Here is a 27,081-nt window from a genome sequence, read left to right on the forward strand (position 1 = left end):
GAAACCCTTAGGAAAGCCTAGCCATACAATAAAACAGGGGGTTTTCTTGCTTACTTAAAGATATACTCTCTTTTGCATGTATACTGGGTTTGGCTGGCAGGCAGTAAACTTAACAGCGCTGGAAACACACCCATGGTTTAGTTACTGCTGAGCAGTGTTTACAGAGCATCAAGATCTCTCTCATTCTGGCACCCCAGGAAGTAGGTTGAGGGTGTTCAAGCGGTCGGGAGGGGACATAGTTGGGACAGCTGGCCCACATGGGCCAAGACACATTTTGCACCATACTCAGCACAAAACTATGTTGGGGAAAGTGTTTTTTAAAGTTGTCCATTGCTCAGGTACTGGCTGGACATCAGTTTGCTAGTAGTGAGTGCTGGCTTTGGCATTGTTTCCTCCCTCCAACTTATAAAACTGTCTTCTTCTTGATCCAGTGTAATAGTTTTGCAAAACTACTACACCCAGGAAGTATTTTTCCTTGTTTTTGCCCTTCCTATTATCTTCCATATCCCACTGTAGGAGGGAGCAACAGGGTGGAAATGTACTTACCAGTCAGAACCAACCCACCACAGGATGCAAGAGCTACAACTGCCTTTCTGGTGACCAGAAATGAGATATACTAAGTGCAAAAGTTAAAGCCCCCAGAGGAGGAAGGTGAGGTTAAGTCCAGCTCATGGTATCATTCCTACTTTGTCCGTGGAGTCTTCACTAGGAGCAGTCAGAAGACATCTTGTGTGACACTGGACCACAAAATATGCCACTATCAGATGTCATCAAGAAGTTAGCCTTTGCCTCAGGGGAGCAGTGATATAACAGCAACACAGGCATAAGAGATGCATAATCTCCACAATGCAAAGCAAATTTTTACAGAAGTTTACAGAATCTGAACTTCAAAATCTTATTTCCAAAGACACAGTGGACAAGCAATTCTTCAGACTAGTTCAGAACAGACCAGCCCAAACAGAAATGAGATGCTATGCACGTGACAAGATGATTTATAGCCTAACAAGCAGGTGTCCTTCCCATCTCTAGCTCACCTGCAACAGGATTCTACCCACCACAAATACTGGCCTTTTCCACTCCTCCTCATCCTTAAAAGGAACCAGACACACACACTGACTACTGGGACACAACTGCAACCATACAGGAATGTGCAATCAGGGTAAATCTACTTATACATCTGCAATTTGCCATCTCAGACTCCATACACGAAGAAAAAAAGAGTAAAGTGTGTAGCACATGGAAGAAGTATTTAGTCTTATTAAGTGAAAGCCATTCACAGACACTAGGCTGTCTCATTGTCCTAGGTTACAATATAAAGACGTATTCTCTTCCCATCCTCAAGAGCTGTTGAAACCAGGAGGAGCATTGTTTTTCCTTATCTCCTGTTAACGGGCCCATCAATGCCTTTCCACATGACTCAGAGATAACTCCCTCCAGGAGCCATTTCTGTTTAATGGACCACCACATGACTCACGGAATGATATCAGCCCATTGTGAGATGCTCTGCCCAGGGAGGAGGAGCTAAGCATCCCCATCTGGATAAAATCTGGGGTTTGGGACAGAGCAGTCACTCCACTGGATTTCCAGAGGAACAGCCATCTTTTCCACTGGATCTTCAGAGGAAGACTACATCCTTTCTACAGGATCACTGCTCCAAAAGAACCACATCTGTCACTCCAGGAGGACTGCAGCCACCAATCCGCCTGGACTGCTACCAACACCCTGACCAACAGGGTGTCAGGTTGTATTCTGACTTTGTCAGTGGTTTTTTTCTTTTCTATTATTGCATGTATTATGGTTTTCCTTTTTCTTTTTCCTAATAAATTATATTTCTGACTTAGAGTATCACACTGGTTTTGCTTTCAAACCAGAACATTGATCAATACTGAAAATTACTGAGAGAAAGCTAAAATCCAAACAGAGGCAGGCATAGAAACTTTCGCATCTTGCCCTTGTTGGATTTGTGGCTCACTGCTACTTCTTTTTCAATATGGAAGAAATCAAAACTTTGGAGAAAGATTAATAAACTTCCAAAAATCCAGAAGCCAAACAACAAACCAAATAAAGTCCAAGCAAGAGATCATCTTGGGCAACATCACCTTGAATGTGAACAGCTTTACTAGAACCTGTATAGGAAACACTTGAAAGTACAACAGAAGAGGCCATATTCACTCAAACTTACTGAAGAGTTGCTCTGCAAATTTTACAACAGTTTCCTGTGTATCACAGAGGACTAGTCTAGTGTCAGTGCAACAAAAATGTAAAACAAGGAATGAAAAAGCTCGGAGAGCTTGAGCAAAAGCCTAAGTGAAAGAACTAAGCTTTTCTTGATACCAAGCTCAGATACTTCATCCACATCAACAGAAACAAGGTACGTAACTACATGATTCTTGTGACATTTCTGTTATTATTATTCTTTCTTAGCTGATTAGTAATTTTTTTCAGGTGCTCGGAAGAAGCAATATGTTACATATCACCCAAGTCTCAATTTCTACAGCTCAACCTGCACCATACAAACCACTTCAATCATTATGACAGACAGTGAGCCAGTGTCAGCAACTCTAAGCAGAATAACTGGGATGAAAAATTCAGAAGATGACAAGCACTGCACACAGGGGGAAACCTGTGTCTTTCATCTCTTTTTTCCCCACGTCAAAGGCACCTTTGTCATCAGCCTGTATCTGCAAAATGCCATTTTCCCATATGGAAAATCCAAGGAATTTAGTAGAACCAAAAGAAAATATGCCCTTCAGTAAGGAAACCTTCTATTTCCCTCCCTTTTAGCTGTTAGTCATGTGAGACAGTGCCCAGCGACACTTAGGATACCCTTTGGCCATAAATGCATTGAAAGAGAAGACAGGCTAATAGCTAAATAAGTCAACAGTTCATATTTGGACTTAACAATGTAATTTCTGACTCCACAAGAAACTTCATCCACACCCTTTGCCTTAACAGTCACCATGCTGGAGCTGACAGGATGCCTGGCTGGGCTACACCTGTTTCATGGGGACAACAGGCAAGTATTCCAAGACTTTGAACAAATGCCACTTGTGAACATTCAATCCAGAGAAAATCCATGACTGAAAAAACTAACCTAAAAGTCTTGCTGTTAGCCAATGGATCCTAGATGTGCCTTGCTATAGAAAGCTGAAAAAAACCCTTTTCATTTTAGTTTACTTGACATTGTTGTACAGCCATCTACTAATCTTGCTCTGTTGGAAATGTTCTATACGGTTACTCCTCTCCCTAGCACTTCAGGAATTGCCACAGGATTTAATCCCTGGCTTGTCCATAGAGCTCACTGAGGGCAGTGCGGATTCTTCCTAAGAATACTTGTTATGGCCAGCGGCAGCTGCCTGGGGAAGCAGCAGGCAAGAAAATGAACCATAACTGCACTTCCTCCAAATTTCTGGGCATAGGCCCCCTTTGCTCTCATAAAGTTCCCTGTTTTAAAGGATCTGATCAAATAGAGGATGTTTTAATAAGATCCTAACAAAATCAGGACAAACAGTTTGTGCATTTCTGCATCTCTCAGAGGAAGGCACTGTATTTTTAGGTCATGATCCTTGGAACATTACAGCATGAAATCTCCAAGCATCTGAATGCTTTGAACCAAGCCAAAAAAACCCCAGAGCTAAGACCAAGAGGAATGCCACAAAGCAGCATCCAATTTAAGCTGATGTTTTATTTCTAGGCCTAGAGGCCACAGACAAAAAAGCAAAAAAAAAAAAAAAAAGTAGACAATCTCTTCCCCACATAAGAGCACACTGTGCATTCCCCTCTTTGCCTTCCCAAAATGAAAGCTTTAGTGCAGTGCTTGGTGTATAAGTGAGCATTTCTTCAAAGTACAAAGCAGAAATAATGACTCTGCCTGTTGCTCACTTTTGCATACAAGCATATTAGTGACTCACTGCAGACAGCTGACTTCTGCATGGTGGGATGTTTTGGCACATATGCCATTGGAAAGAAGGAAAAAAAAAAGGAAACAGTCACAGCTCCAGTAAATGTTGGAGCAGGCCATCTGCATAGATTCAGTATAGCTGTATTCTTCAGCCATTTTGTGGCATTATTATTGTATGTGCATGTTCCCAGTTCAGAACACTTGATGTGGATTTTAACAAAGCTTTATAGCTTGTTCAGTCCTATTCCCATTGAAGAAAGACCCCCAATCTGAATTCTGCTCAGTGGGAGCAGAATTTAGACAATTTGGAAACTCTGGGGAAAAAAGTGCCTCTCATTCAAGAAAAGGTTCAAATTTTCCTTCATACGTGTGGATGTGAAACAGCTTTCATGTTACAGGGTTCCTCAGGTGTTTTTATGTGAAAGAACTGGCTGAAGTGTGGACTGGAAATGACAAGCACAACAGAAGTAGCCAGTGGGCACTGCCCGACTGATTTTCCAGAGCAGGAAAACATCCTGACAAATCTGGCTGTGTGATTAGTTAGCACATCAAGCCTGTTGTAGGTATAGGCTAATGACATTTGATAGAGAATCAATCCAGCACAAAATAAAAGTTAAAGCATACAGTTACATTTGGGGGTGTGGTGCAGAGAAACACCCCAAACCCAACAAACAAAAACATTTCTCTGTTTTTATTCACTCAACATCCTGAGGAAGGCTTATAGTGCAGCACTCCAACATATTTTCTAAATTTTACATGTTCAGTAGACACTGTAGACTTCAAAAAATTTAGTTACCTGTGCAGAGTGAAAATGAGTAGATAGTTTATGATCCTGCACACACTTCTTCAGAAAAAGCAGCATATCATTTCAAGGAGTGTTTACTTAAACATATCCCTACTGATTTTTATCTGTTATTTGGAAACACCCAGAGGCTGAAAACACTTGTAGACACTATTTGTGCTGATCAACTCTTCTAATTACCTGGCAGAGACACACCCAAGGTAAAGCCTCACAGCAGAAACAGCTCCAGACAACACAGTAATGCAGAGCAGTGTGAAGCTAAGGTCTCCCACATCCACACACAGTCACACTCAAAAGATTATATTGACCCTTCACGGTTCATGCTCATTGCATAAAAATGCTACTTTTTTTTAATTCTAATGGTGTAAAAAAGCAGGACAATTTAAAAGACCCATAACCACACCAAACCAAGCTCTATTATTTTGCACAATATGCCAGTTTCATTTCCTGCAGTACTTGCAGTAGCCTAGCACACAGATCTGCTTGTGCTATACTTTTGGAGGCCAGGTTTCTCTAAGAGTCTTTATATTCATCAAACTTCACCAGACAACAGCACAATGAGGCTCAATAGACTGTCAGTACATCACAAATTAAATTGAGGGTTCAGCTTAATAAATGTTTGACTCAACTGGAACAAACCTAACTTACTAAGCTAGTAAGCTCGCCTATATTCACTTTTAGGTCAGATAATTTCAAATCCACAACTCACATCCCAGTTTTACACATCCTAAGAAAATAAAACACATTTAAAATTGACCTACTGCCACCAAATATTTACTTTTTAGCAATCCCTCTTTTCCAGAAGAAAAATGGTTTGCTGGAAAGTTTTTCAACTACCTCTTGAGAACTGACTGAATCTTGCTCTTCAGGGAGTTGGAATGACTGCCACAAAACTGTCAGCTTGCCCAGCTTAAGTGTGTGAATTCAACATTCACTGGAATTAGGAGCAGGTATCACTAGCTCTGTCTGGATTTAAGTTTGGGGCTGTGGTTAGATATGCACTACAGAAGGAGCAGTGTTACTATCCAGTATTCCTGCCCTGGGGCTGCTTGTTGCAACCCCACAGCTCAGTTGGTGGAAAAGTTCATGTGACTGTTTACCATCTGCTCAGTGCAAAGTCAGCTGGCTTAATTTAAAGAGCCCTTATTGTCAGCCAGAGGCAAATGCTCCATGACTGTTTCTGCAGGGCTGTGCCAAAGCTACTCATATCAGGCTTGTAACCAGCCTGCAGTTATGTTTTTGACCTTCCCTTGAGACAAGGCCAAATATATTCCAAAGCTCTTTAAGTGATGCTAACAAAGACAAAAACTAAACTCTCCTTTGGGTATGAGCTTACCTAAAAGCAGAATGCAGTTCTGGGCTACCTGGCTTGAGGCAGAATTCTAGTCCACCATTCCCAAACAACACAGGGCCTGCAGAATTTTTAAATACACAGACACCCGAACAGGTAAATACTGTAGCAAGAAATCCAGTGAGCTGCTACTACAACTTCAATTGCTAGATCACTGTAGTTGAGGAGGTTTTCTTCCCAACAGATGTTGCTTAATTACCAGTGTGTTATCATGCTGTAAAGTAATTAATTCATGCTCATTTAAGAAGTTCTGTCAAATACATACCATAAAACAAAACGTCAGCTGAAGTCAGAAGTAGCTTGGTATTAGCACAAGTCTAATTTTGCAAAGTGGCTGTTCCACATCTAATTACAAAAATCAATACCAAAACTGGCATGCACTAGAAAAGAACAGCTGTTCAATCCTGCACACTGTAATGTGATTATTTGTGAAGCATTCAAAAGGCACAGATCTAATCCAGGGTCACCTGACTAAAACAGCCGTATTAGATCTTAAAACCTGTCACTCAGTGGAACTATCATTGTTGCAGAAAAGAAAACCAGCTTCACATTGCAAACTGTGCCTGATGAGGATCCTTTTGAGCATCCTTTTGTCTTGTGGAATTACTGGTATATAATTCCTTCATTTTGTGATGTTTCTATACTGTATATTTGCATCAGTATTTCTGCCACAGTATAAAAGTAGTTTTATCCTAGCACATTGTCACTTCTCTACCACCTCTGTGTCACACGTTTCCTGTATTAAAAAAATAGCCACGTGTGTCATGAGTTTCTCCCTCCATGAGCCTCAGCAATGGAATGGGTATGGAATTGGTTTTCATGTCCTCTAACTTTTTTTTAGTCACATCAGGACATTTTTGCTCAAAACTTATAACAGAACTATAATCTTGATAGAAGAAAAATACCAGATGTTTCATTCAAACATCTCTGATATCTTATGTTTTAATTTACAGACACTAAAATTACAGTGAAATTAAAACTAAGCTTAGAAAATGTAACTTTTGATCATATGCCCTTTTTTCCCCATTTTCTCCTGGGAAAACCTGTCAAATTCACTTACCTCACAAATACTCATGTTTTTGAAAACCTTTCTTGCTACAAGAAATACATTTAGTGTACAAACTCTACCCAGTTCTACTTATCATGAAAACGAGGAATCAAGATTGAAAACAATCAGCCTGAAAACTAAACCAGATGAGAACCAACTAACTTCAATGCTAGGTAATTCTTCGACTTCAGACTTTCCACAGGTAACAGTGAAGTAAGAATGTATAAATTCCTGAGCTTGTTACAGTACTGCCATTGTTTAAGAACTTCCTGCACTTGACAACTTACCTTTGTTGGATTTTGGTAGTTCACATGAGCCGCTTCCAATCTTTCGCTTTTTCCTCGAAACAGATGAATTTTTCCTGTCAAAGGTAATAGGACTGTATTGAGGAAGGCTGTTGAATTTCTTTGCAAATTCTTCTTCCAATTTTGCTAAGCTAAATGGGAAACAAAACCATTCAAATTAAATGTAACTCTTTCTGGAGAAAAAAAATATATTGTTTAAGAGCATGTCTGTGTATACACACACACCTTTCTACACAGAGAGAGGGGAAAATCAGGTAAATTCACACACTGTAAACACCAAACTAGTATATATTAATCCAGCTTTAGAATGAGAATGTACATTTTTGCTTCTGCATTTGTAACAGTGCAAAGGGATTACCTTAGTAGCATATGTTAAAATTAGAAAAAAAAATAATCAATGTCATACTGGTGACATTTAGCTCTGTTTGCTGCACAGATTCGTACAAGAGATTTGTGTGTTCTGTGAGGGGAATGAACAAAGACAGTAAAACCAATAAATAAACCAATGAAATAACTTCACATAAAAGTTCTTACACCAGAACGAAAACAGCATTTCAAACCAGAAGAAGAATGTCAAACTAATCAATCTTCTGTGGATATTCTGAAACATGAAGCATTGGGGTGGGAATTAGTTTTGTATTTGTTCTGGGTGATTAGATCTTCTCCCCTTGTATTTCATTTGCTGTGAGATGAAAAATGCTACTAGCTTATGCTTTCATGAAAGCCAACACGCCTCATACTGCAGCCTAACCTGAATGACCATCAGCAGATTAACTACAACTCAAGAAATCCACAGACAAGGTATGATTGTTCCTAATAGCCAGAAGAAAACAAAGCACTCAAAAGAGGATGGCACAGCATTTCCAGCTGTAATGACTACACTGGCTTGCATAAGCACTCTGTTCCTGCAAGTTTTTGCAGCCAGGCAGAAGTAGAAATTGTGTTTTAGTAAAAGGCAAGCACACAGTTAGGCAGGTTATAAATAGCACTGTCAATGATAGAGGAACAATGACATCTTCCACTTGTTTTTAATTCTCCTTGCTATGAAAAACCTCAATTTGACAGAAGTTGGCATGACTGTTGGAAGGATGGCCCTTTATACACTTGGAAGTATCACAAGAAACATGGTACTTCTCTATGCTTTCTGAAGCAGCACTTCAAACAAATTGCATTCTGAAAGTTTTGGTACATATGAAGATACCTCATTTTTTCTCTCTAATTATTACTTCTCTCAGGAAGCAATTTTCCATCTTAAAATACAGCCTTGGCTCTTTGCAGACCAGGTGCATGGTGGGATTTGTTTGTTTGTGTACAATGGTTTATTTTGGTTTTAAATCACAAAGGTCTCTTACGTCAGTAGTGCTTGGTACTGCTACTTTTTTCTCTTCCACACGGATGTTCCCTGACAACCACAAAACCATCTGATTTTCTGCTCTGACTCAGCTTCTCTCCCACTGTCTGTTCCCACCTGCCTCAGCTCCTGCCCTGAAGGCATGTGAGGGGCTGCAGCTCTAATTGGGAAGACCAAACCTCATTTGACATTGGATGAGCTGCCATCCTTGCTAGTAATTTATAACTTGTGTGACATGCAGGCAGGCAATGGGGAGTGCTGCTATGTCTACGTCAGCGATTAATTATTTAAAGAAATAAAAAATAATCCACACTGTCATGAATTTTAAGAGCCTCTCAGAAGCCTAGTTAGACATGTGTAGCTGAGCTGAGGTGTTCATGCTGCACAGCCTAGTTCTGCCAGGAGATACAGGCAGGTAGAGCCCTGCTTGGCAAAGGAGTGGGGAAAGCACATCTGACCCAGACCATCAGGGAAATATGGGAAGCTACTGATGGGGAAGACAGGACATAGGGAAAATTAAGAAGATGATGTCATTCTAAGGGGGTGAGGACCCTTTCACCAATGCACGTACAAAATGAGGCTGAAATGTGATGCTGAAGGGAGCAGAGGGAGTTAAGTGGAGCAGGCAGAGGTAAAACCAGCTCTTCAAGTAGCCAGAAGATCGGGTAATGCAATGAAAAGGGACACTGGATACCTTCTCCAGCACTTATGCTTCACAAACTCTTAATTCTGTCTTTACAGAGTTCACTAAATAATATCCATTAATGATGCAACTGAATAAAGATGAGAGATTGGAAAATACGTATTTTCTCATCCAGCCAGCTAATGAGGGTAGCGTTGAATGAATTATTTAGACAATTTTCCTAGGTACTCTTTGAATAAATAATTTACAACCATTTTTTTATGCTACAAGATGTGATGAGTTTTCCCATCATTATGTGGAAAAATTTTTCAATCTTTCAACTTAAAATATTTCCAAAACCTATACAAATCTCTAAAAATACAAAGTGTTCCATTTTTTCTTAACTAATTTTTCTTGACTATTACAATAAAAAAGACTTGGGGATTCCCACTGATTTAATATCTTTGCTGAAAGTGAGCTGCAATTAGATGTCACATAAACTAGGTTGTGAAAAGGGTACTGCAAACCTGCAAAACCAAACATATTATAATTTTAAGCATGAACCATGGAAAACCTCCCCCTTTTAAATATATTTTCTCATCTGCAAGAATTTGCAAGCATGAATGGCAACCCAGATTTAACTACTACCCCTGCAACTAAATAAATCTGTAATACTCTGACAAAAATCATTACTTGTATACTAGAAAATAATTCTGTGCAACCTTGCTAAATTTTAATGCATCTATACTCATTTATTGTTTTTAAGATATATTTAATTTCATCATGGTAGACATAAACAGTTTAAATATCTTTTCTCTACAACAGAAAAATGACATTATTTATCATAATTATTTGCCAATATAAGAACACTGTTTACTATTCCTCTGTAAGCAATCTCTCCAAGTGGGCAAAGAGATCTATTCTTTCCAGTTTAATCTGGTTTATGATGATTGAACACCTACATAGAACTTTAAACAGTGCTTGCAAAGTACTCTGAAAATCTAAGTAACCCTCTTCACTACTATTTGAGCAGGTAAATACTGTGTGGTTTGTTTAGAACTGAGCAAATAATACCATTCAAATTCACTTACAGTGGTGTAAACCTGGAAAGATCTCAAAGGAATTACTTTGCTATATAAACATCAGGTATTTAGAGCATGACTCAGTTCCACAGGGTTTTTCATTTTTGGAATTGTAATTATTTGTGTGTTAGAGGCAGATCACTTAGCTGCAGTGAGCAGGAGTCACTCTTAAATTATTAGGCTGACCTAACTAAAACATCAGTGTTAAGCCACAACTTACCCAAAAACAAACTCTTCCTTTGGCTTAGTCTTTTTCAGTTTTTTGTTCCCACTTGTTCCACCTGGGGAAAAGGCCCAGATTTCTTCATTCCAGCATCCTTCATGGTCTGAGGAGTTACCTTTTCCTGAGCTTCTTTTTCCTGTGATGAAGGAAGAAAATAGTTTCTCATCTTTAGAAAAATGTTCCAAAACAAAGTAAATGCAAAAGAAACTTGTGTACCAAGGCAGTACGGCAACTTATGAAGCCTGACATTCTCTAAGGCAGTAACAAAACATTTTTCATTTTAAACTGGCCAATGATGATATTGACAACTATTCTGCATCCCTTCTCCTGTCTTTTCCTGGACTATCTCAAAAGGCAGGATCTCTTAAGGTATAAAGAAGAAAGAGATGAAGAGATATACAGTAATAAGCTTCCCTAAATTACAAACTACTTTTTTCTTTTCTGACTGTTCTAATTACACATGTAAATCTACCAGCTGGAAAAATACACTTCCAGACATTTCACTGAAAGCTTCCAGATATTATCTCAGATTTGTCCTTACACAGGATAAAGGGTTCTCACTTACTGCCTACAGCAAATCTAACAACCAAAGCAAAACCAGAACACATTTGCTTCTTGCAGGATTGAGAACTATGCTCACAACCACAAGAGTTGTTTATATAGAAACAAGGTAATGGTTTGGGGTTACATACATCACAAGTCCTGCACACACCTACCAGCAGGCTGACAAATTAAACAACAAAGCCTTCAGCCAAGAACTTAAAACTCAGATCACGAAAGACAAAAATAGAGCAGTTAGGAGTCTGTGAGGTAAGCAGGAACACAGATTGCAGGACTTCAAAAGACCTGCCGTGGAACAGGAAGCCCAGCCACTCCACCTGTCCCTAGCATCTCAGGTCGCCAGACACAATATTCCCACTGCACACTGCTCAAACTCCAGCTTAAACATGGATTTTTGCTTTTCCTCCCACTCCAGGCAGGCTTTTGCAGTTCATGTTGTAAACAAAACACTCAAAGCCACCCACCTCTGTCCACATTAGCGCGCAGAGATGTGAGCATGCCCTCTGACACCAGAGTTTTATAAAGAGCACCTTTGCAAGATCTCTCCGATTTCCTGGAGCCACAGGTTTCTATCTTTTTAACACAGTCACTGTCCTCAGTTTTGATCTGTTCTGGTAAGCTTTGGGGTACCACCTCCTCTGTTGGGGTCAGCGGTTCCACTTTAATGTTATCTGAAACCTCACATGGTACTTCCTTGCTGGCTTCAATACTAAGGAAATCGGGAGGCTTGGATTCTTTGGTGGTCTCCATTGGTTTCTCCTTTGACGTTTTCTTTTCTTTCGATTTCACTTTTTTCTTTGGTGATTTTGTATCCAACATGCTTCCCTTCACATTTGAGACAGGGCGGTTTTTTTTGCGGGGAGTATCCGCAAGTCTCTCAGCACCCCAGTCCCCCTTGGCCACAGCTTCAATTGTGTACATTACACTTTCAATGTCCGACTCGGAGGACTGCCTCTTTTTACAAGATTTTTTGGGGGTGGATTTTTCATTTGTGTGCCGGTCCAACTTATTTTTTTTCTTTTTCTTCTTTATCTTTTCTGGCTTTAGCCCAAGGATAGTCATGTCACTCATGAAAAGCTCTGGAGAACGGCACATGTGATCCTTTGTGTTATCCTTTCTCTCAAAAGGACTGTTTTCCATTGCAAGACTAGTAAAATTTCTGCATTTTGCAGTTTCTGATTCCTCAGCTTTTGTTTCATCTGGGTTTTGCAGATTTTCTATCTCTGATTGTTCTACTTTTCTATTACTGGAGTCTTTTACTGTTGTTTTCTCCAGTTCTACTTCCATGTCCTCTGAAACTTCCCCTTCCTCATCTTCCAGTGCTTCCACTTTTGTTTTCCCAGATTCTTTCACTTTTACTCCTTCTGAAGCAAGGCACATCTAAAATAAGTTTAAAAACAGTCCCATGAAACAAACATCAACTGTTAACATTACTTACTTATACTAACAGGAGCATTTAACAGGGAATCTCTCTGGCATTCTAGTTTAGGAAAGCAAACTGTGCTACAGGACAGTACTGAAGAACAGGCTGAAGACATGCTGAAACTGATGCAATGGCATGAGGGCTAAGTGCTAGAATAAGGCTGGTAGGTTCATTGCTGTAATAGAAAAACACTCCCAACTGATCTCAGTGATGTTTCCTTTAAAGCTCTTTATATCATCTGGAAATCCACTGCTAGACAGATTTTCAGAATATCTGAAATGCAACGGAACAGAGTTATCTCTGACTACTGCTACAGACAATCTACTTGGAATCTCACATCCGTTCCCCCTTTAACTTTCAAATGTCCCTAATACAATTCCTTTCTCCATTTTCCAAATGGCCTTGAAGGAGTAAGGGAAAAAATGTTTACTGAATCTCTCTGAGGTTATTTTATTTTACTTGAATGTAAGAAATAATTTGGAAGGTAGTACAAAAAGCCTTCCAAATCTTCTCATGTCACAGACTTATTTTGCAAAAAAACCTGCAAAGAAGTAGTGGTTGCCATGGTTATCTCCTCCTGGAGATAACACTAATGGAAACCAAAATCCTTATACTATCTGAGGAACATCAATATTCAGAAAAAGAACTGTCAGAAGGTCCACAAACTTCCATGTTCCTGCAGCACTGACTTAGGAGATCATCTCTGTTTTGGATCTCCTGTAAGCTATGCAGACACATCTACAGAAGGTAGTCCTTCACGGCACCAACCAACAGCCCTTGGGAAGACATGCTTTGTTCTTACTGTCCTCTCTCAAAGCCCCCAAGCTGAATTCCCAGTGCAGTTTTGTTTTTAGAACAAATGTCAACCAGTCACCTGGAGCAAAACCAGAAGATGAAGGAGGCTTGCTTTGAACCAGACATCAGAAGGTTCCCGCAGCTTAGCCCACAGGCCATGTGGTCAGTATGGATGTACCTCCACGAGACACATGGGTTCTCTTTAGGTCCATTTTAGATTTCTCAAATTGGCAAGGCTTTTCTTCCTTGCAAGCTAAAAAAGTCTCTCATACCAATTTATGTAAGAACATAACACCAACGATTGGGATGTTTTGTAGCAGGTTTCCAAAATTCTTGCCACACAAGGTAGAAATTACTGATCTGGTTCAGGACAAGCTGAGCTGAGCATTGTAAAGCACCAGAGCTTGGCCAACACACAGTATCTATTGGGAAGCAGGTTAGACTAGGCAAAGGAGAACTCCACAACTGTGCTGATGTGAGTTCTTGGTATTTCTGTGACTTTTTTACTACACTGCAATGTTAAGCACAGCCTGTGATTTTCAAAAGCTAAAGTTCAATCTTTAAGATGGAGCTTGCTGGACAAAGAATATTTTGTCAATTCAACATACATCGCATAGGAAATGGATTTTTTTCCTTTTATACATTTGCTTCTTCTGCAGTAGCCAGTAGTACAGAGTTACAGATGTGGTTACAAAAGAAGTGACTCCTGTCTTGTCAGCAAATAAACCTCTAATTAAACAATCTTCAAGACTGAGAAAGCTTAAAAAATTGTTTAGAAACAAAAAAAGGCAAAATTTCAATGAAGTGCCATTGGTTTTAACTGTTCCCAGTAGGAAGATCTGCTGAGAGTACCATAGCAGAACTTCTATGTAAGTTATTGACCTGTTAGTTCTCCTGAAAAATAAAATGGGCATGAAAAGCAAAAATAAATGAAAGCCGCTCATAACCATTAACATGAATTTGTAATCGCAATGTCGGAATTTTATAACACAGTCATCCAGTCCTCTCAACTATTTGTGTTCCTCAGCTAAGCCCTAAGACCTCAAAGCCTAAACTAAGAAACTGAATCAAGTTCAGTTGCAACCAAGTCCCTTTGCCACCAGGAACTGACAGTACTTCTCAGCTGCACCAGACTCTTAGAAACCTCTATAAATTGATGGCTAATCTGGGGAAATCTTGACTTGTGGCATCTGAGCCATGATAATTTATGGTTCTATAAGAAGTGGTGCAATTATAATTCTATCACTGTTCTGCCTTGCAGACTTTGGCAATCAATAGCTTTAACTTCTCCACCCCACTGCACCTGAGGCAATTAATCACCAGTTTTTTAGTATTACCTCTGCCAGCTGAAATAATGCTGATGTTCCACACTGTTTCGTTAAATCAGGAGGTCCTGAATGGGATGTACTTGAAGAAATCTATAGAGAGAAAAATCAACACAAATAAAACATTCTTTGATCACTACCAATTCTTTCATGTTTATGACACAGCTTTTCAACAGATTGTTTCCCCTCTTCCCAAAATTAATTCATAAGATTATATACTAAAATAGAAGTGTAGACCTGTGCATGCTGGTACGAATAAAAACCCACTCCAACACTGCTCTGATGGGCAACACCACTGTACACTAAACGATACTTGCACATTTGGGGTTTTTCTTGTCAGGACTCCCTTTGAGGAACAGGATGAACTGAAACACATGCTCTCTCACACAGGAACAGACTCCAGCAGTTAAACAACAATCTACACCAGCATGCAGCCCAGCTAGTGGTGTTTTTAAAGGCTTAGCAGGACACTGGATTCCAAAATTTTTAATTATTTCATTATCACAGGTTAAGGAGGCTATTTCTTTCAGGTTATGATATTGCCTTTTGGTGTCCTATAGGACTCATGCTCTAAACCCAAAGTTAAGTTAAAGCCCTTAAGCCTTTGGTAATCTTTAGCATTCCTCAGAATAAAAGAAGGCTGTCAGGATGATTATCCTCCAAGAATCTTTTTCCTGCATCAGGCCATGATCCTCTTCAGTACTTTAGAGTATTTTGCTTCAGTTTTGAAATAGGTGCAAGGAAATTATCTTTTTCTAAACAACTTTAAAGTATCAGTATCAGGATTGGCCACTACTTTGAAGAAAATGTTGTATTTTTAAGGACATATCCCATCATCTCAGACAAGGCTTATGGGCTTCTTATACCTCCTTCTTTAGGCTGCACAAGAATGTGAAGTTATAAGGGACTGGGAAACCAAAATATTTACACCCTTTTGTCTCTCTCTGTCCCCACAAACTCAGTTTTCATTGCTCTCAATCAACATGGGCCTACAAAGTCGATTGCAGAATTTGGCCTGTCACTGCCATAAAGGAAATAAACAAAAACCAACACTGTCTCTACATCTCCTGGAAGGTGCAGCTCTTCACAGTGCCTCCCAAGTTCTGATAATCAGAGCTCAGGCCTCCACATGCTGCTGACAGGTGCTGTTAGTGCTCTGCAGTGGCCTCCTTGCTTGGTGAGGTGATGCTCCACTCCTGCACTGCCTCCCTTACTCGTGTGCCTCTGCACTGAAGGTTAAACACAGCAAGGGACTCAGCAGAGCTGAACAGCAACAACCTCCCAAGCTTCAAATGCAGAGTGGCTCCAACCATTTGTAGAAACTTAGAAATCCTCAGAAGTTTTAGAAAATAATTAAACCCCCTTCTGCATTTTATTTTAATTACCATCTGTTAAATATTGTGAAATATCAAAAAGGAAGGGATAGGGAAGAGGGGGGTAAAAAAGAAGATAAAATTGTTTAATCTACATAGCAAACAGATGAAGGAGCAGCAGAGCAGTGTGGTATGCTGAAGAAGACAGACTCCCACGCACCAGACACTTGCCATGCCAGCAGCATGGAAGCGGTAGTCCCCTCCAGTGCACAACATCTGCAGTTTGGAGTTACAGCAAGCTGTCTGCCAAATCCACTTGCAAACCTAAAACACCCTCGAGGTGATTATGAAATGGTTTATTTGGGATGCTTCAAACCAGGGACTGAACTGCATCTGAAAACTCAAGCTGAATCTCTCACATATCATTTATTCAACTATGATCCAACATTAGAGATTTCCAAAACTGGGGAAAAAAATAAGAAAAAAACCAATAGCACTGATGTCCTACAAGAGCTAGAGACATGGAGGATGTGCCTAGCACATCTGCTGTGTTTTTGCCTGTTTGAATCAGAGCCTTTAACGTCCATTTTGTGTATTAAATTAGGCTTAAAGGACACCATCTGAGCAATCACTGAGAGATCACGGAAACCTGTCCAACACACAACGTCATGCTGCCAGACTTAGCTTTGCTTTTTCTGCCACCTGCAGTACAAACTGTGCACTCCTGTGGACAAGCATCTGTCCTTCTACTAAATTAGGGCTTCACAAGCTTTATGGTCACATCACAACTTCCAATGCTGACTTCTAAAGATCAGGCTGCACATGGCAGTAATCTTACTCCAGAGCAGCACTACTCAGCCTGCTGCTGTCCTGTTAGAGGCCATGTTAGAAACTTCTGGTGTCCTGAGTAAATACTACCAGCCCTTCTGCTGGCCCAGAGCTGCAACAGCCAAATACCCTTATGGATCACTGATCACAGTTGGGTGTAATCACCCTTGCACAGGCACTGCTGGCAATAGAGCGCATAGCCACAAACTCTACTACTGCCAGAGACTGCCTGTACAGTAAGGCAGATTTTCTTCCACTCATATAAATTCCTATAAAGCCACAGCCTTGCAAGACTAGAACAAGACATGAAATACTTTCATTTCAATGCTTCCAACCTCTGCCTTTTTCCTGAGAGGGACAGATCTCACCAGCAAGAACATAGGGCAGTCTGCAACTAGAGAGGATCCAGAGAACCATTTTCTGTACTGAAATAGGATGTGAATTTGAAATAAACTAAAACACCACAACAAAAACCAACAAAAGAAGTGTACAAGTAACATGCTAGCATACTTCCTTATTTGTCTGGAATACAGCATGTATCTTCATCTTTCAATCATCACAAAGAACAGCATCTGCACATCAAACCTTGGAGATTTTTGAGTGAATCATCCATACCAAAGAGAAGACCTCTACAAGGCTATATTTAAGACTCACAGAGAATTTCTAGGACCTTGAGGAAACCTGACCCAGCATTCTTGATTACTGCTGACAGCTGCCAATTTCAGAATTTAATACACTGCATCAACTTCCAACTCTTCATACAGATTCCTGATGACCTTTTCCTATTCTCGGTCCTCGATTAAGTAATGTACCTTCCAATCGTCATAACTAAAGCTTTGTATTCTAATCCTGGTATCCAGCTCCTCATTAAGAATACTGTTATCTCCTGGTTTTGCTGTTCTCCTGAGCATTGTTTTTATTACTGTTATAAAGCTAACTTTCCCAAAAAGAAGTGTAACTTTCTGTGCTGTCTCTAAGAAAATAAGCACATTCACAAGTGTCTAAAAGACTAGGTCCCTGGGACCATAGCCACTGCCTACTTCTCTTGGTATGCCATTACTTACTAATTTATGCTTCTGGAAACACGAAATTTGATACTAGAGCAAACCATGAACAATTAATACTTTTTTGTGGAAAAGTTATACACATCCTCCCCTTCTGACACTAGTGGGTATAACTTTACCTCTGCCAACTGGAAGAGTGCCGACTTCCCACAGTGCTTTACTGGCTCAGGACTTGGCAACTGGGAAGTGTTTGATGAGATCTAGGTTACAAATGAACAGAGGAGAAAATATTTCAGTAGCACACAGGAAAGACAGAAAGGAAGGGGAAAAAAGAATGGAAAATAAGAGATTAGTTAGATTTTAGTTCTTTCTGGCAAAAGGCCCTACTTCAGACAGGGAACCCCACCCAAGAAACACTTAACAGATATGTAGAAAACAGAAGAACACAAGCAAATACCACATTCCTTCCTTAGATTATGTTCACAGATACTCTATGTTTGTACTGTCCACAGCCAATATTCTGTCATGCTGTGTGTTTTACATCAGTTTTATGTGACCAAGTGAACAAATCATACGTGTTGCTTAAAAATATGCCCTATTAGTTGTTAAGGTTAAATTAAATTCTCCCAGAAGGTCTGGGCAGTATTTCCCCTTATTTAGACATAGAAGAGGACCATCTGTCCTCACAGGCAGTTCTTGTTTCACTTTCTTTAGCTATGAAAAAGGAAATAAGACCTACGTCTGGAGATTAAATCTAGCTTCCCAAAGAGCTGTTGGTGTGCCAGCATCTTTGATAAGTAAATAACTACCATTATCACTTTAGGGAATTGCTTTTACAGCCAAATTTTTTCAGACCTGCTTTCCAGGGCAGCATTATCAATTCAGAAATGCAAGAAATTTCCGATATGCGACCTTTTTTGGCATGGCATTGCATAGTAGTATTTGACTTAGAAGCCTTTAAAAGCCTTGGGACAAAATCATCAGTGTTTCTATGGTATGCCCCTCACCACAAAAATCACATTTAGGACCATGATTACGCAGGTAGCGACAGGACAAGGCCAATGGTTTTAAGACAAAAGAGGGCAGGTTTATGGCAGATGTTACAAAAAATTCTTAACTCAGAGGGTGGTGAGGCACTGGAACAGGTGGCCCAGAGAGGCCGATGATCAGGGCCAGGCTGGATGGGGCTTTGAGAAACCTCATGGAGTAGAAGGCGTCCCTGCATGCAGCAGGGGGGCTGGAACAAGATGAGCTTTATGGTCCCTTCCAATTCAAACCATCCTATGACGGTTCTATGATCTTCCAGATGCAAAAATTATCATGTTTGCCTTTCTCCTTGTAATAAGTTCTCTCTTTTGAACTAGGTTATTTTTAGAATTTATCTTTCAATTACCTGTCAAAGAATTTATTGTTACACTCCCCACCACATCCTCCTCCACCAAAATCCAGGACATCCATTTCACTTAAAGCTATTTAAGTACAGCAAATAATACTCAAATGTGCACTAACAGTAATTTTTAATATTGAACTGAAATCTTTCAACATCCTAGTTTTGCTTTGAGACAGTTCAGTGAACCTGCTCAGGACCCCCCTTGACTAAGTGATCTTGTACACCGCACTTCAACTTTTTTATCTATTTTAACAAATGCTCATCTCAATGATTTTTTTTCCACATAACATGAATGGCAGAAAAAGGATAGAACAACACCCACACACACTGAATTATAACTTGAGAATATACAGGCATATCTTGCCTCCTGATGCAGAAAGTGAGGAAACAGTAAAGAAATTTTGACAAGACAATAGGTGTTCCTAACAAAATATGAGATCTTTATAGTACTAAAAGAAAGAGAGGAAGGAGACACTTCATCTCAGGAAAAAAAAAAAAAAAGTCAACCTTTAAAGAGCTAAGAAAACAAACAGCAAGTGACAGAAGCATATAACTCATTCTGATGAAGTTACTGGCCAAACGTCAGAAGGAAAAGAATGGCTGATCAATCAGCCCTCAGTGAGGTTACAGATCCCATTCCCTGTCTTAAGGACATGTCCTAGACTTAAAAATAATCAGAATCCCCAGTACTACAACCACAAACAGCCCTTTACTGATGTAGAGGTTTAACTGGAGGATCATTAGGATCAAGTTACTATCTTTTATTACAATACAGGGGGGACTTTAGCTATTATATTACATTTTAGTTTGCAAAAGAAGCTGGAACTACTTTTTCATATTCCTCCTAGAACAGGCATTTCATTCCAACACTAACATTTAATAATTTCAGTATGTGGGCAAACAGCAAATACATTTTTCTTCACCTGGGAAGATTACAGCATTACATACGGAAGCTGGAAGACAAAACACTCACTAGTTTTTACACTCCAAATTTCAAGGTATTTTGACTAAAAGTTTTGGATTCAAACTTTCTGTTCTGCACAGAAATAAACACAGAGCAAACCTTCTCAAAGTGAGCATGTGAGAATGCAACATGGACAAAATCCTCCTGAGTCATGCTTTTTATCTTAAATAAAAATAACACGCTGGACTAGCAAAAAAAATTCACCTTGTTGCATACTGCACATGACAGGTTTTGTTGTTTTTTTTTTTTAATTAAATCACTTTGAGAAAAAATTTAGAAAAGCTGCTGAAAGCAAAGAGTTTGGTGGTTGTGGATTAATTTTATTTTTAAGATGGTTCAACTAGCAATTCTTTTGCTTCCATACCCCAGAAGCCTTTTCTTTAATAATGAATAAGAGTTTAGGAAAGTAAATCCAAGAGGTACTCATCTTTCAAGGAAGCAATCACCACCATCTGTTCAGATTTGCCAAACACAGATGCAGTAAGACCACGAGAGCAAGGGGTCCCATCTGCTCTGCTTCCCTCTCATGGCAAGGAAAGGAACAGTGACCAGTCCCTGTGAGCAGACAGCCTGCAAACAGCCACTGCCCTAAGGAACACGGCCCACTGCTCAGAAATCACAGCCTTTCCATACAGCTTCAAATGAGGAGGACAAAAGTAGGGACAACCACTTGCAAGGTCAGAAGCATGAGAAGGCCAAAAGCATAACTTGACAACAATCCAAACTTCAAAAAGCTCTTATAAGGATGTCACATCATCTTTGAAGACCTCCAAGGCACTTGCCTGTGCACCCACAAAACCGAATGAAGTCTTGCTTCCAGGATTTTCATCATCTGTTGTGGCAAGTCACTGGGCAGGCCTCATTAGGCATATCCTGAACAGCTTTAATTGACAACTACAGCACTTGGGCTAGACAACCAGATGAAAGACTAACTGAGGCTGTAAAGACAAAAAGAATCCCATGCTACTCTACACCTAATGAGCTGTTTCTGAGTGACAGGGCACTTGTACTCCTGGGGTAAAGGTGTCTGTTTTAAATGACAAACCTACTCAATGGGATCACTGTCTTCACAAAGAAGCACTTTTACTCACCCTGCTGCAAGGGCGGTGAAGAGAAAGGCAACATATGAGGAACACCCAGCCAGAACCAAAACTGAGCTGGGATGGCTGCCAGAAATCTCCAGGCACATCAGACCAGAGCACACTTCACATTTCTTCACAGGTCTACTTGGCTACTGGTTAAATAACTACTTTCTCTCCTTCTCTTTTTTCTTTTGTAGCACTGTACATTGCTCACAGCAGCCCACTGCAAAGTGCTTGCCATAATTTAGTTCTCTAAATGCAGTAATGCGTTCATATAGACAAGATGCAATAAGAAGTGGCACAGTAAGGAATAGGACTTTTGCCAAATTTCACAAAGACAGCCTGTGCAAATGAAAGCCCTTATAGCTGAAAGAGCACAAGCAGCTTTAATAGCAGGGGGGAAAGCTTAAAGAGGTTCTGTAACATGCTCAATACTTTCTCCAGGAGCAACCTAAATTAAATCATCAGGCTACAAGCTAAGAAAAAAACACCATTTCTCTACTGCTATAGATAAAAAATGATGTTCATCACTGTCATTAAGGTTTCGCAGGAAGAATAACCATGGCTAACAAGGTGGGTTTTTAAAATTTTTTTCTTTTTTTTCTCTTTACCAGATTTCTGCCTCCTATTTCCAGCCACAGAACAAAACCAACCCCTCCAGACTGCACACACATTTAAATATTTTTACAAGAAAAAGAGATTAACCCTGACTCTAAAATTGTCCTCAGTAAATCCTAATTAACTTTCTAAGCACCTCTTCTACCTAACATTTGATGATTCATATGTGTACTCCAATGTGCCAAAGGAGCTCACTCAGCATAGTGGAATGCAAATAAATGCACTATCACATCCGTATGACAATTTTCAGGTTTGTCATTTTGTTTGTTCAACTAGGAGAGGAAATTATTTTAGGTTCTGTGAAATTCTGAGTATGGTTAAGCCAGGTTTTATGTGACAATTTAAGAATGTTGTACTAAATGCAATACATACTCTGTTCAACTCTGCAGATACCCAGAATGACTGAGATTTTTACAACTAAGGTAGCAGATTCACTTGAAGTATTATTCCAGTATTTTGCAATAAAATTAACAAGAAATGTTCTCCATTTTGTATCTTTTAACTTGGTTTAAAAGTCTAGCTTCACCACATAATTAGAATTGAGCAGGATGAAACTTTCTCAAAAGAGCTTTGCAAATTGACTTCTAACTTACAAAACTGTGGTACATATGAAAACACCTTCATGATCAGAGATATTAACTGCATTGTATCTTTTATAGGAGTGTTTGTAGCTAGTTATTTTCTGGCACCTGAATCAGTAAATTGATTTGTCTTCCTAGGCCCTCCTAAGAAAAACACCAAGGCCCATTCCAGCCAAGCTAAAAAAATATAGTAGACAATCAGCTCAACATTACGCAGAAGGAAGTGTGTGACACACAGAATAACAATCAGGGTATCTTTTAATCCCTTTATGCTCCTCTGCAATAGCACCAGCTCCAATCCCAGCCTTTTCAGGCACACACAAAATGCACCTGTGCCTTAAATGATTCTGCAAGCAGTATCAGACTCCCCCAAATGGGCAAGAAGAGTAAATGTGTGGAAGGTCAATTCACAGAAGCACATTCAACACATGGGAGAAGAAATTCCTAAAAGCAGCATTTCACAAACTCTAAATCTTCAATATGTAGAGGAAGGTGGAAAAGCTATGTACTTATGGGAAACTGATAGACTTGATAAGTCACCACTTAACTGATGCTGTTAAATATCCTTGTGGCTGCTGTGCTAAGCTTTCTTTGACCTGCAAGGAATTCTCCAAATGATTCCTGCCTCTAGGGCAATCACCATTCTGCCCTGCTGCAGCCTCTTCCACAGGCAGTGCAGTGTCATTTCCAGAATGTCTTTTAATTGCTGTTTTCCTAGATGTAAATTAAAAGGCCATTTGGATGGTAAGTCTGCAGTGATCCTTTGGGTATGGAAGGCTAGGTAATGTTCACAAGCCCAGTACCTCTCAGCTGGTAGAACTGGCCAGTATCTCATCCAGTCACTGGTAATTCACCCCACGGTTTTCTTAACACAATACTGTCAGGAACATATACATCTCCTGATGGGAATCTCTGATAAGACAGAGTGCTCAGCCATTCACTGCCAACTCTTACCGGTTCCTTGCTTCCTCCCATCCTCCCCCACCACATTCAGCCATTGTACCTCAGCAAACTGAAACAATGCAGACTCCTCCGTTTGTTTTACTGCTCCCAGGACTCCAGGCTGTGACGTGTTGGAAGAGATCTGTCAGGAAAACAATTATGCTTGTATTACCTAACTGTTCAGTTTCAGTATCACACTTCAACATGCTAAATTTATAATCTGTCATAAAAAGATTCCTGGTACTCCAGAGTATGCAAACAAGTTCCAACACACCCTTAGAACAAACAGTATCTGCTTTCCAGGAAACACATAAACAGGTGATCTGTGAAATGGTAATCGTGAATTACTTTTCAGAAGGAAAATCCTTCCTAGAATCTACAAAATAAGCTTTTTTTGAAGGGCTTTTATTTGCCTGCTGATATATCAAAGAAGGGTTAGCAACAAATACTTAACACTGTATTGTATTTCACAGCTCAGTGGAAGACCTGAGACTGCAGAATGGTGGTGATGACAGAGCACAAATTGCTACTTAGTACAGAAGGTAAGCGCAGACAGAAACACGATGTGCGCACGTATTTTGTGATACCAGATCTATCCCCCACACTAAGGTAACTGCATTTCATACTGTTTAACTTGTGTCAATTAGTTTTGTTGCAAATGACACCTCTGATTAATGGTAGACTTCACTACAAGTATCAATTATTTTGCCACTGACACACATACCTACCATGCACTGGTTAGGTGCACCCTCTCCACAGGATGTTTCACATCCTTGAAAAATAACACTAGCTAATTTGCATTTCTAATTACTGATCATCAGTAGGCTACTTCTAAACCACATGTTTTAGCAGTACAGGTGAGCTTGTTTCCTGGCACCCCCTAAAAATTTTCTTCAATGGGTAAGGAAAAGCCTGAGGTCAGAAACCCTTAGCAAGGGCATATCTGGCAGCACACAATTCCTGCCTACTACCACGTGAGTCTGGCCCTTTCCTCTTTCGGCACTGTAAAATGAACTGAAACAATAAGGTGAGCTGGTATTTGTCTTACTCTTTAAAAGATTCAGCAGTGAAATTCAATACAAGACATTACTCTACTGACAGTATAAGCACACAGAAGCATCTCAGAAATATGGGAAGATGGATGTTGAATCATTACCACAAAAGTGTCATAAGTGATACTGGAATTAACCAATTCTAAGAAGCATCTAAGTATTGCTTTTCATTGCTGGCACACCAGGCATTTCCTCTTGCTAACAAGAAAAGCCAGCAGGCTGTTTAGCTGTTTAAGAGCCTAATTACAGGTTATCTACTTCACTCTAGCCATTATTTTTGATCAGAAATAAAGGATCAGTGCTCCAATTTACTTCTAATATATTTGAAAGACTCAGATCTTAAGCTGGAATTCAAGGGCTTGTGCACTGATATTAAAATATCCAACTGAAAAAGAAGTCCCATTTCTTGTGTGCTAGGATTGCAATGTATCTGCTCCCAAAGTGATGATCTTTTAGGGAGGAGTATGAAAGTGCACAAGGCAATGGGTAATAAAGACGCACAAGTCAGATTCACAGCTGGTGTGAATACAGGTAATAAAAAGCCCTCACTACGACAAAATTTATTTCCTTATACACTTACTTAAAAACTACCCAGTGTCTTGTAAAATCAGTATCTATACAACTAAATATTTCTGTGTCATGTATTATGATTATTTTAATAAACAAATGATGCTTGCAGAGGGCCAGAGTTCCTTGCAATTTCATTTTTGTCATGTTATTTACATCTATGAAACCCATTAAGACTTGGATGAAACTCTTCAAAGAAAAAGAGCAATAACACACACACCACAGTTACACTTCTAGCAATAACTGGAGTATGTTGACAAAAATATTGTACACTGCAAAATCAAAGCACACTTGCATAGAGCTGTTTGGTGGTTCTAGAAGAAAATTTTGGAAAGTCAAGAACTAGAATGATTTTTGATGGAGCCAATGACTAAAGCAGCCACACTAGATTAGAAACATCCAAATACATGTTAAAACCTTAGTTAGTAAGTCTCTAGTTTAAAACTAAGTGCAGGAATGACATATCTCCAAATTATAGCTTAAATCAGGTGCTCCATTATTGCACCTGGGTTTCCACCAGGGTCCTAAACACACTCTCTTGCACTTCAAGTCTTACCAACCTGATAAATTATTCAACAGCATAAACCCAAAAATGAGGGAACAAATAAAAACATCAATTTTAGTTAATTACATTTGATTTTTCTTTCAGCTGGACATCAGATGCTTCTTAAAAGGATACACTCAGAAAAAAAGCCCCTTTTAAAGAAACTCACCTCTGCAAACTGAAACAATGATGACTTCTGACAGGCTTCTGTAGAATTAGATGTATCAGACTGGCAAGTACTGGAGGAAACCTGAAAAAAGGAGAGTGCAGGGTAGGACCTCAAAGGTGCTTCCCTCAAGCTAAAAACAACAGTGAGCAAAATAAACCATTTAAGAGAAGAAGGGCAAGCTAATGTTTCACAGTCCTGGAAAGATTAAATCATATTTACAGATGAAAACATTGTTTAGCACCCATTATAATGCATTTGAAAACTGTCTTAGAAAAGAAGACCACAAAAATACCAGGCTTTTCTTCTCCTTCTATGATTCTGAACTTGTCAGAATAGTTTTATACAATAGAATACTCAATGGATTATACTGGACTACACACATAACCATCTTGTATTGGTGATGCTATCAACATTGCTATATCTGTAATTTGTGCTATAATTCAGAGTAAGAGTACATAGAAGGTAAAAAAATATTTTGAAGACACAGTTGATGACAGAAATACTAATTAGAAAAATAATCTCCAATCATAACAGCATGAAAATAAGTAGATAAGGGTAGCACAAGCCTAGAATTTCTCTAATCATGTACCTAAACATACATTTGAGGGGTGCTTTTGAGAAGCAGTGCAAGAAAGTCATTATAACTGAAAACAACATGCAAACAAATGACTGTTCAAAACCAAAAGCCTTATTTGAATTAACACATCTTAGCCATGGTATTCTTATTAGCTAGAAATGTGTTAATCAAGCATTATTCTGCAAAGGAATTCTATCAAATATGATACATTCATTAAGTGTCACATTTGAGTGTAAAAGATTTACATGTGTAACTCCTAGGAGAATGAAGTACTGTTAGTATAAAATAAGGTATGTAACATGGCTTGTAAGAAACAGAAAAAAAAGGGAAGCTTTGTAAGATTTTATAAAAAGTAACAGGATGGAATTTTTTTCCCTAAGAAGTTTTTTCCCCTCAAAATTTCAGTTTACCTAACAAATTCAAAAATAAATGTGGGGCTTTTTCTTATTCATTACCTAAGCAAGTAAATCAACAGCTTTTATTGGTGAAAGCACATGAGATTTAGCTACTGACTGCACCTGTTGGTAGTAAGCACAAAGCCCCACAGCTCATGCAGCTTGCCCTGCTGCTGTTTGTCTGAGATCCTGAAGCACTGCAATAGCAACAGCAGCATTTGCCTTCAGGAATCTGCTACCCACGCTCCCCTGGAAACACAAAATCC

At 39.4% G+C, this 27,081-nt stretch overlaps 1 protein-coding gene across 13 annotated transcripts in view; it reads right to left on the bottom strand.

Annotated features, from left to right (window-relative positions):
- Positions 1 to 27,081, bottom strand: part of BBX (BBX high mobility group box domain containing) — a 140,468-nt gene that overhangs the window by 19,167 nt on the left and 94,220 nt on the right. For 10 of the 13 annotated variants that reach the window (XM_030960832.1, XM_030960886.1, XM_030960820.1 and 7 more), the window contains 7 exons: positions 25,844 to 25,924; positions 23,573 to 23,653; positions 18,114 to 18,194; positions 14,802 to 14,882; positions 11,711 to 12,626; positions 10,683 to 10,821; positions 7,390 to 7,538 (listed from right to left, as the gene is read on the bottom strand). In XM_030960832.1, the coding sequence (XP_030816692.1) occupies positions 7,390 to 7,538; positions 10,683 to 10,821; positions 11,711 to 12,626; positions 14,802 to 14,882; positions 18,114 to 18,194; positions 23,573 to 23,653; positions 25,844 to 25,924 (1,528 nt within the window). The remainder of the gene's footprint in view (positions 1 to 7,389; positions 7,539 to 10,682; positions 10,822 to 11,710; positions 12,627 to 14,801; positions 14,883 to 18,113; positions 18,195 to 23,572; positions 23,654 to 25,843; positions 25,925 to 27,081) is intronic. The other 3 variants (XM_030960862.1, XM_030960895.1, XM_030960870.1) reach the window with 2 other exon arrangements.

Source organism: Camarhynchus parvulus, chromosome 1 (genome assembly GCF_901933205.1).
Source record: "Camarhynchus parvulus chromosome 1, STF_HiC, whole genome shotgun sequence".
Classification (NCBI taxonomy): Eukaryota; Metazoa; Chordata; class Aves; order Passeriformes; family Thraupidae; genus Camarhynchus; species Camarhynchus parvulus.